The 11569-nt window shown below is 39.8% G+C and overlaps 1 protein-coding gene across 3 annotated transcripts; it reads left to right on the top strand.

Moving 5' to 3' along the window:
* Positions 1-295: 295 nt before the first annotated feature.
* On the top strand, positions 296-11285 carry znf644a (zinc finger protein 644a). 3 transcript variants are annotated; one of them, XM_069139528.1, is made up of 6 exons: positions 296-401; positions 3889-6325; positions 6959-7552; positions 8520-8645; positions 10311-10413; positions 10621-11285. In XM_069139528.1, exons 2-6 carry the CDS (start codon positions 3892-3894, stop codon positions 10823-10825), a joined length of 3462 nt encoding a protein of 1153 aa, XP_068995629.1. In that variant the 5' UTR covers positions 296-401; positions 3889-3891; the 3' UTR covers positions 10826-11285. The 3 variants fall into 3 exon arrangements, with proteins under 3 accessions (XP_068995629.1, XP_068995630.1, XP_068995628.1); XM_069139529.1 differs by having other exon boundaries at positions 301-462; positions 10540-10628; XM_069139527.1 differs by having other exon boundaries at positions 304-462.
* The last annotated feature ends 284 nt before the right edge of the window (positions 11286-11569 follow it).

Below are 11569 nucleotides of genomic sequence, written 5' to 3' on the forward strand. Positions count from 1 at the left end.
AACAGTAACTGAACTTTCAATTTGTCTTATCAATTAAAACGGTGATTAAACGCCATCACCCTAAAAAATAAAATAAATAAATCTGCTACCCAAAAGAGATGGTCATTAACTCCGGGTTTATGCCTCCTATCTGGAATGAACCATTCCAAATCTTTCGGGGGGGCATGGCACCGACTCGCAACAATACGTGACGAAATTATAAGAGACAATAACTCGAGTAATGTTTCAATTCTAGCTGTTTTATAGGGTATTCAAACGATTAAACGTAATTATTTGAGTATTTTTTTTGTTCTGTTGCAAGATAGCCAAACGTATGTGCGGGTACCCTTACAAAAGAAATGATCTGTCCCACACCAGAGCACCACGGAAAATGGCGACTGTGAAATAGATGGAAGACGAAAGTAAGAAATTATTCAATGCAGCGTTTACATTGTGCTCTGTTTCCATCCACACCGCTCGGAGGTAACGTTTGTTTGGTTTTCATCGTTATATTGATGTCTGTGTAGCGAGTAGCGAGGAATGATTGTCATGAGCGGTAGTTTAGCCTGAGGAATAGGTTTTTGGTATGGAGCAGCCTTAATGGTCTGCAGCTCCTGCAAGCAGCATCCAACAACACAGCGTGATATAAACGCCAAAGAAATGCAGTCACAGCCCGACAGAGCAGTCGTAGAAATGATCACATTTGCTCTGAAAGTAGGGACCTTTAAAAAAAAAAAAAAATCCTCCCCAAGTACTGCGGGTTGGCATATAGCTGAACTACTGTGCTCAAAGTTTTAGCTCTATACTAAATCCACAATCGTTCATCAAAAAAAACCATTTACAAGGTCCATCCCTTTGCAGATTTGTTGCTGCTGTGTAGCTGTTTATAAACACCTTTTATCTGCCACACGAGCATTCACTTGGTATGACACTTGTATCACCCCTCAAAACCAAGACCTCACAGTCCTTCGTCCTTGTAGCGTTATAAATGGCCACATCAGTCATATAAGCAAAGTGTCAAGTACATTTGTATTGAGTTTTATTTATTTTGTAGTCAATGAATGCTGGCCGAGCCAAGGAATTAACTCTAGGGACGTTACTAGACTGTTAACTTTTTACATCAAAGAAGCACATTCAGCTAGGGAGGAACTACCAATTGCATAAAAAAATAAATAGTACCATTCAATGTTAGACATTTTAAAGAGTGAATAGGCTCATGTCACTGTTACGCTTCTGCTAAAGCAAGCTACAAGCTGCATTTGACTATAATGACCATCATTGATTTACATTTGCATTTTGGGCTGCAGTTGATGATTATTTCTGGTGTTGATTCATCTGCCAGTTATGTTCTCAGTTAATCGTTCAAATGCTTGATCGTTAAAAATGACAGCAGTTAAGTACTCCTTAAAATATATGTAGAACGTAAAATTTAACCCATTTGAATTTCAGTCCGCTCACATCTCGTGTATTATCTTAAATGCTAAAGCCACACTAGCACGATTAACTCGTTTTTTTTTCTAACCATCCAAAACCCCAAGATATTTAGTTTACTGTCACATAAGACAAACAAAATCAGCGAATATGTACTCGAATATTTATTTAGAAGCTGGATTTGGTGATAGATTTGTATTCTACACGTATTTGAAAAAAGATTCAAACAATGGACTTAGCGACGTTTAATGTTCTGTCGGTCAACCACTCGTTTGTGTTGTTTTTGCATTTTAAACTTGACAAAAATGTTAAAGCCATAGTTGTAGCCTCTGGTGATTGTAATGCATATTACACTCTATTCTAAAAAGTAGACTATAGCACTATCTGAGAAATGTTTTTCTATTCTTTAGTGTCTAAATACACACGTCCATCTGCAATGAGTGAGAAAACGCTACGGACATAAACTGGCGCGAACCTGCAAATTAGACTAGTCTAAATGTTGCTGCTAGCGGAGCTACACGGACACTGCAAGAAGTGTGAATATAAAGAGATGAGGAAGAACGAAAGCCGCACGAACTAATCGATTTTGGAGATTTAAAACGACTATTCGAATATTCTGATTTCGTGATACGGCAACAGGCAACCGGAGGAAGTCGAGAGGTTTCGCCGAAGTTCTACTTCTACTAATTTTGAATCACGCTACGCCAAGTAGTTGCTGTGTAGTTGCTTGCATCAGCAATAAAGTAGATAACGCTGCTCTCTGATTTATCCGGTGGTTTGTCGTTAAAAAAAGGTCCTGATAGAAGGGCTTTATGACTCCAAGTGAAACGAAGACCAAGGGACGCTAAGGATTTTAATGTAGTTTGGTCCGTTGTGAGCATAGTGCTATTGTTAGGTAGCATACTATTTGTAGGGCAGCACTGATAAGTAAAATATTTCACTGATAGTTCACTCACCTGCACACTTGGTATGGTCAAATTAGATTTCCCGGTAGGACACCTCTGTCCACTAAGTGAGGTTATGGCACTAGCTTGACGAAAGAGGCATCAAATTAAATTTTTCGATACGTGTAGCGCCTTCTGTGGCAGGCAGGAGTATCTTTGGGTCCTTTATATACTACTTTAGCCTGGGAGGTTTTCTAATACTTTGGTTTTATACCGCTATTTTACATTAAAGTCTATGGCGAGTGTTACTTGTTTTACCCCAAAAAGGTGCAGGAACCCGTTGCGAGCCGAAGTTCCCGGATGTGCCGGTCAAGTATTTGGCCATTCACTTTGTTATTGACGCTCGTCTGATCCACCTTTAGAGGTGGCTTACGTTGGACGACACCGGTTGACCCTCTTAAACACACTATTAATGTGGGCACAACATTTGCCCCTCATTGTGAAAGGGGAGATTGTCAAAGGCAAACCAAGTACATTAGAAATTAGATATCCATGATTTTGGATAGACTATATCAGTGTTGTGTTGGTGCTGCAGCAAATGTTAAATACCGATCAGAACTATGAATCAACTCTTATGCCTTGACTATCTGTGGAGGAATCAGTGAAACATCAACCACACCAAACAGTTCTACCACTTTTGTGGCTAAAAGATTCAACTATCGCCGGGGTGGTGGTAAAGGAACGACTACAATGTTAAGAATCAAATGGGGTTTTCCCCGGGATGTGCTGAGTTTTGGCAGTTTGATAGAATTGACATTTGTTGTCCACCCATTTCTTAGTCGCTGCTGACTGGTGACTGTAAAGAAAGATTGCAGCACGCAGGTTACAGATAAAAAAGTAACAAAACAATATTCATTAAACCTATGGTATACGTTATAGCTTATTTCTTTCCATTTTTATCAAGATCATAGTAGCAAGAAAACAGCCACATTTGAACCATTTATCATCGCCATTTGTACACTTTGTTTTATCCTTAGCTACACTCATGAATAAATTGTCTAAACAAGATCAGCACGCCTGGTTAATTTGCCACATAAAGTTACCTCACTTTGCTCATCAATGAGCTAATTGAGCTGATCACTTACAGAAATTCTATGTGGTCTAAACCGCGAATCAACAAACGGTAAACTAAACATATTAACACTGTAAAAAGGTGTGAAACACAGAGGCGTTTTGCCTAAAGAAATTCAACTCTGGACCTAGCATGGACCAGACCGACCGCTGCGTGCTCTAATGTGCACCCTGAATAACAAGCACTCAGAGAGGACCCGAGCCAGTGTTGTAAAAAAAACTTGGATTTGAAAAAAAAAATAACAAAACCTTTTTGTGCATTGTTTTGGACTTTAATCAGCCTTTGAATGCAATAATCTGTCATCTTAATTTCAAAAAGAGGGGTTGAATCAAGAAGCCAGACAGCCAGGCCTTAGCCTAAAGTGAAAAGATTTCAATTTAAACCTTTGGATTTTAACTGGATAATGTAGTTAAACACTGGTGACTGAGAAATATTTAAGAAGGCTTCACTTTTCTTTTTCAGGTCATGGCAGCTGAAATGTCATGTCTGACAGGTGTTGATGAAGATGACAAAGATGCAGATACTGAGATCAATGCCCTCACACTCCTTCAGGAACCAGTGAGAATGGCACAAGAATCGGCCTCTTGCCCCGATTCTTTTGCCAAGCCTTCTATGAAAGGCCTTGATGGTCTGTCAAGCACAGATATGTTGTCTCCAGTTGGCCTGGGAAATGGACCCTCTTCACATCAGGCTACTCAAGCCCATGAACTCAACAACATATCCACTGAGAAAGATGAGGAAAAGAGCATCACCCCTCTAAAAACTGTGCAGGAAATCGACACTGCAGGAATTTGGGATTTTGATGTAGATTCACCTGAGAACTCGTTGGATAACTTTAGTAGTGCCGGTGACCTTCATTGGGACCCTCACAAAGAGTTTATGCAGTTTCTTTGGGAAAACCATAATGATTCCCCTGGTGAGGAACCCAAAGAGGAAGTCACTCCTACCAACAGCCAAAGGAGACGGAAACGGAAAATGGACATGGTTGTCATGGTGGACCCCTCAGAGGACCTTTACCCTGACCTGAGCCCCAAGTCATCTGAGGAATTGTCTGATGCTGAAGGTCAAGTAGACTCCATTCCTATCAGGGAAGTCCGAAAGTCAGGAAAGTTCTCCAACTCGCAGTCGTCACCAACAGAAAAAGTTTCCAAATATCCCAATGGGACCGTAAAGGCCATCAAGGACATTCTTTACCATGCACCTGCAAGAAATTCCCATGAGAACAATGTAAGTCTTGGGCTTTCACCTGTGAAGGGGAGGCTCTCAATAAGTTCTCATTCAGAGGGGAAGCCATCATGTTACCCTTGCTCAAAATGTAATCTCATATTCAAGAAAGAGCATCATTTGCATCGTCACATGAAGACTCATGTCGAACCTCCTAGTATTTCGCCAAAGCCTTTTATATGCAGAGAATGTGGACAGTGCTTTAGACAAAGTGGTTCACTTATTGAGCACATGTCTATCCATCAGGAGAAGAGAACAAGACTCGCTGAAGAGATCGTAGACCAGAGCGATAAGAAGAAAGAGGATAAAAACGCCAAGTTTTTCTGCCCTCAGTGCCCATTTGGAACGAACTGCCCAAACACATTTGTTAAACATGCGAAAACACATGAGAAAGACAAGAGAAAGTTTAGATGTGACAAATGTAGCTACAGGACTTTGAGTGAGAGTGATCTTAGGAGACATAACGTTATGCAGCACACTGTTATTACGGTTAGAAAGCAGATCCAGAATGATGACTCTGAGATCTTCCCCTGTAACATCTGTTCTTACAAGGCTTTTAGCAAAAATGTTTTTAAGAATCACCTTTTGCGCCGCCATCAACAAACCTTTGAGGAATATGAAGCTACCCAGCATAGCGAGAAAAATGCACAACCATCGAATGAGAAGCACATGTCTACTACTCCTGTTGAAGATGCAGAGTTTACATCGAAAATCTCAATAAAAAATCAGTTCTCTTCTAAAAGAGCTTGTTCGCCTGATGAGTCCAATGACATTTCAGACTTGTTCAAAAATAGCAAGATGAAGAGAGGTCCCAAGTCTCAACTGACAGAATCAAAACTTGACAAATCCATTAATGTCCTTCTGTCTCGACAAAGGCATGGAAAGAAGACTGCAGAACAGAGGAAGGAAAGCAATAATTGTACATCTGTTCACGATTTCAAAAGAGACCAAAATGGCTCCGATGAGTTGCCAGAAACATTGACTGTCAAGGTTGAAGATTCAGCTTTATCCCCAAATGGCCCAAAGTTGAATTTAGATCATTCAACAGTCAAAAAGTCATTGTCTAAAAGGAAGATGTCCACCCCATATCGCAACACCTCTGACCAAGACTCATGCTTCATCTTACCAAAACCATTGCCTAGTCCCAAGAAAATAAACCAAGAAGAGGAACTGTCAGACTACGATGAAAAGGACATTTTCCAGTTTCAGGACACAGATGCCAACACTAACCTTTTTGACAATGGTATCAAAAAAGAAAAACATAACATCATTTACACCTATAGCAGAAGAATGTCCATGAGAGGTGCTCTGCAGGCATCTAAAAGGCTGTTTGAGAAAATTAAGACTGAAGAGCAAGAACAGAATGACCCTGAAATCAAAGAAGAATGCATAGAAACAGAAGTATTTCAAGAAACCTTCGAGTCCCACCAAATACCATTGAGTGAATCCTTCTCAGACGATTTGTCAGACTTGGAATCGGACCGCAAAAACTGTCCATACTGTCCCGCAGTCTTCGAGTCGGGGGTTGGGTTGTCCAATCATGTGCGAGGGCATCTTCATAGGGTCGGACTTAGCTACAATGCACGCCATGTTGTTCCTCCTGAGCAGGTGGCTTCTCAAGATAAGAGGCCACGAATTCGACGGAGGATTTCAGCATTCCGGCGATTGAAAAAAGGTACTTGAGGACTTATTGCATTCTCTTCTACTGATGAACAACTCCTGTGTGTTACGGCTTGCCGTATTATTACTGCGTATTGCAACCACCGGTTCTATCGGTTATAATTAAGAGCTGAATTTAACAGTCACTCACAACGTAATGCCATTGCTATTGGAACAAAACAAATTCAAATCAAATTTACTTAAATCAAAAGGTCGGAACAGACAATACAAATATTACGTAAATTCTCCGTCCGTTTATGGGCTGACTTCCTATTTCAACCATTACCGGGCATACAGTTTAGCAATCCTCATTAGAGATATTGTGGGTGCACTTACTTTCAGCTGTACCTTCAAATGTAATTGCGGCTATTCTGGAAAACTGCCGACTTCTTTAATACCTGTATTGTTGCACTTACGACTTCCTTTTAGTAGCCATGTAGCCGCATCCAAGAGCTCAGCAATTATTTTTATAAGTTCAATGTCTAACACCAATGCACAGACTTGTGAAAATCAAACCGGGGGTTTAAAACTAAAAACTAGGTTGTAATTATAGTATTCCTTTGTGTATTTCAGTGTTACACATTTCAAATGTATCACGTTGTACTTGTACCGCATGTTTTGTTTCTAATTGTATTTGTCTTTTTTGCAGCATTCCAGCTAGAGTCGGATTCTGAGACTGTGAAGAGCATTCATTCCTGTCCACTATGTGGGGACTCCTTTGACAACAGGACTGGGCAGTCCAACCACATACGAGGCCACCTCAAAAAACTTGGTCGGAGGTTTGTTACAAAGAACAAATCACCATTAATTTTACTCCGGGAGTTGATGCGTGACAAGAAGGAGTTTCAGCGGGCCCTACAGATTGTAGGAAAAAGACGAAACCATTTCCAATATGGTGCTTCACCAAAGCTGCCCTGTGCTGATCGGTTCACGTCGTCCCCCACTGGAATTCCAAAAAGCAATTCTATTCGAAGCGTTTGCACTGATGCCAAACCACTGATGCCCATGTTTTCTTTATCAGAAATTGAGTCTGAAAAAAGGCAACTGGAGACAAAGTTTGATGTGAAAAATTCACTCTCAGGCTCAAATGCTTTGATAGGAATTCTGAAGAAGAGGAAGTGTCAGGAAGACGCGAGACTAAGGGGATCCTCTCTGATGTCAAGAAATATGGTAACAGTTTCTACAAACAGTGAGCACAGTTCAGGATCAAGAGTTGCATCTTCACTGCCAAACTCAATATGTGGTAAGTAACTTTGTCATAGAAGAGACAGAGTGGAATTCTCTTAGGTGTTTTAATTAATTTACTATTACGCTGAAGAGTCCTTACATCTTGTTGACATGTTTATTATTTAAAGACATTTTTTTTTAATTTAAAACCTTAATGCTTAAGTACTCAAAGAATATTTGTATATCTTGTCTCACATTTTAGAGCATCAAAAGCACAGCAAGTCCTAATGTTAGAATATGTGAAATCCATGAAAAGGATATATAACATAACCAACAGGGTTGTATTTGTGGAAAGCGAAAATTGTGTTTGTTTTTTTCTTTCTGGTAAATATGATCAAAAGGATTAGTGCATTTACATTTGTAGCAGCTGTTTTAAAGCGGACAAGATCAGATTGCATGTGTTGTTCAAGTGAGGCGTCATCAGCATAAGGGTGTAGAAGGAGATTGCCAAATTACCTTCACATTGTGTGGCTTAAACTGAAGTGCATGCTGTACATAATAATGTAGATGATTTATTATTGTTGTCTTGTCTCATGACCCTAAATTAATTTTAAAGTGTCATGTGGAAGAAATAATCTATACAGACTTGTAACGCATAACATGTTTCAAAACATGTCCTCCTCCTAGAATGAGGGACATCAGATGAAGGCTTGTTTGCTAAAATGTGTCACAAACTATTATAAACTGAGGATTTAGTCTGTATGTGAGTTATTGGAGTGATGGAGTGATGCTGTCCCATTTCATAATTACATAATGTTACAGTAATATCAATTCCCCTTATAATCCATTCAGGATAATATATTTTTAGCTCATGTAATACAGAAAACAATTGTTTTTCCACTGTGGTGAATCCTGTGATTTATTTTTTTTTAAAGTTCAGAGGTTGACACATTAAACTCGCCACAGTCTAGTCCTCTCTGTTCCTCAACACTACTCACAAAGAACATATTTATGTTTTCTCTCATTTGTTTGTCTTTTTACAGAGAAAGGTGAATTCAACAGGAAGGTGTGCATCCATTGCAATGCAACTTTCCACAGTGGAGTTGCCTTGTCTAATCACCTCCGGGCATATGCAAAAAGAAAAAGAATTGCCTTACTTGAGGGAACCAGTAAGTGCCGCTCGTCACAGCTCAAGTTCAAGAGCTCAATATTACTGTGGCTACATCCACACAAATGTATTTTTGTTTTAAAACGCATAGCTTTTGCTTTGTTTATGTCTACGGTCCACACTACTCAGGGGTTTTAAATTCCTTAAAAACTTTTGGAAATACTGATGTTTGAGAACTCCGAGGTGGCGTTGTAGTCTGAACACTGGAAAACTGAGACTTTTGAACAGACAACCACATTCGCTTCCTGAGTGAGTCTTATCAGTCGCAACGTGCCCTTCCCTGATTTGTAAAGCCCAACCACGTGAGCTTCTTCCAAAGAAAATCAACGACATCAACCTTGACAACCAGTTTTTAATTCAATACGGATTGTAGTCTGGAAGCTGGGCTCGCATTATCGTTGGCTTAGCCACTCTGAAAGGCGAACCAATCAGTGACCAGTGGGTGTATGCAAGTATGATGTCGTTGAAGTTAAGCTTTATTTATTTATCTTTCTCTAAACGTCAGAATCATACCGATTGGTATGAAAGCTGCTCAGTCGTTTCAAAATTAATCCGAGGTCCACAGCCAGTAGGATCCAACGACTGCCAACGATTCCCTATGGAGCGTACCTAGACACACACATTCATACAATGAAGTCGGGTCTGGTAACAACAGGCTAGGTGTCTTCATGATCATATCCAAACGTGGTCAGCAGTGTTTCCAAAAGTCTCACAAAACACTAGGACAGAGTGGAGTAAAGGCACTAACATTGCAAAAGTCATGAAAAGCTTAATCTGATAGGGAACCCGAGGACACTAAGTCCTGCCCACCAATAGCGGAGTTACCTTACAATATTCTTCTGTGAAAGGCGCATTTACATCTGAAGTCAGTTCACTCTGCTGCTGCTTTTAAACTGCAAATTTCCCGCTAACCTGAATGATGTTTTATTTGTGCTGCACTGAACTGAGAGACCATCTTGGAAAAACTCAGCAAGTGTATCTTCTCAAAAACAATAGAATGATCTCTTGACCAGAAATGATCAGGCATCTATTGAAGTACAATCTAGCAGCTTAATTGTACCCGAGTAACGTGGTCGCCGCTTCTGGTGCTGCTTAAACAAATGCACCACCACTGCATGGGTATAGCAGCAGAAATCTCAGCCTAATAACTCAAGACATCAGCAGATAAAGCCAAAACTATCCGTGTAGATGGACATCAAAAGGGGTTGTGATGTCCAAATTTTAGTTATATTTAGTGCACCAGTGGTTATTTGTGTCCTCCCTGAGGTAGATGCTGGAAGGTCATCAGCCAATGAGACATTGCAAAGATTTTAATTGCAGAGCGACCTCTTCATTTCAGAAAGCCTTCTGGACCTACTTTTCCTGCAGGCACAGATCATCACACCTTTTTATCTTGTGTCTTAGCCGCACTGGACTGTAGATGCGACACAGAGGCAGCCTTTTCACCCTACTGGCACAAGGCCAAAACACGCATTCAAGCAAGAGCCAGAAATGTCCAGAAATCCAAATTGCCCAATTTACTGAAGTGAAAACTATGTTGTGTGAAAATGTACAATTTTTGGAACTGGTTATCGCAGGCCTTTGTTCAGTAAATGTGAAATTATCAAGGCTATGCTGTCATTTAAATACAGTGCTGTAAATTAATAAATCAAATTTTGTGTTTCAGCAATTGACTGTAAAGCAGTAAGGCAACGCTCAAGGCCTGGATCAAAGAAGAAGACACTGCCCTTACCCCAAACTCCTGAGGAAATGTACAGGCTCACCTGCAGGTAACCTTTTCATTTTCTTTATAATATATACAAATTAATTTGCAGTCCAAAAAGTTGGATTGCATTTAAAGCCAAATTACTGGTGGTCTGGTTACTGATGAAGTTTTGTTTTCGTTTTTTTGACAGAGCAATACATTTACAGCGGAGACAAGTGCAAAACTCTTGACAACCTGTGTATTTGTTGTGTGTCTCTTATTCTCTTTACAGGTTCTGTGACCTCGTCTTCCAGGGTCCTTTGTCGGTCCAGGAGGACTGGATTAAACATTTACAGAGACACATTATGAACACTAGTGTCCCTCACACTGGTCTAGGCATGGTCGAGGTCACCTCGGTGCCAACAGACCCCCCGACACTCAAAACTGAGAAAGACGTCACACATGCTGCCTCATTAGGCCAATGGGGACCTTTCTAGATTTCACTAGACTGTATGTGTATGTACATTGGATGTTCTTTCACTATTTTTTTCTTTTTTTTAGTCAATGAAATACTGGCCAAAAGTACAATATTGCTCAATGTTGGAGGTATTGTACGCGTTTGGACATTTGAACAGCTGAAAAAGTTGATTATTTTGGATATTGTTACCTTCGTCTGTTTTTACATGGTCCATTTTTTTTGGAACACGATTCCAAGTGGACAGACTGTTTTCTTGTTTTATGCAGTAATGTAGTGTGGAATCCATTTCTAATGAAGACAACTTTTACCTCAGATTTCTCATGGTTTGAGTCCGTTTTTGTCAAAAGTTTGGGAGCACCTCTCTTCTGTATCAATATTCACATCCAATACACAGAATCATGTTTTTTTTTTGTAACTGCAACGTGTTCAGATCAAAGCCCACCAACTCTTTTCAGGCCAGAGTTACTGAGATGAATATTTCAACTGAAAGTGCAAAAAGAAAATAAATGTCTGCAAACTTGTTATGCATAGAAAGTGTTTTATAGTATTTCAGTAACTGCATTGTTTCTAATACAAAGTTGAAACTGAAGGCGGTTGAGAAAAAAGACCTAACACGCACAGCCCGTGCTGACCATGCCCTTCATACATGTCACCTATATTTAATGTTAAAATATACTGTTTTGAAATAATTTAATTTTAAATGTACTATATCACACAGATACAATGCTTAAAACATTTGTGTTGTTCTAAATAAAAAAAAAAA

Source organism: Embiotoca jacksoni, unplaced genomic scaffold, assembly GCF_022577435.1.
Source record: "Embiotoca jacksoni isolate LCO1_2020_lvr unplaced genomic scaffold, fEmbJac1.0.p SCAF_83, whole genome shotgun sequence".
Classification (NCBI taxonomy): Eukaryota; Metazoa; Chordata; class Actinopteri; family Embiotocidae; genus Embiotoca; species Embiotoca jacksoni.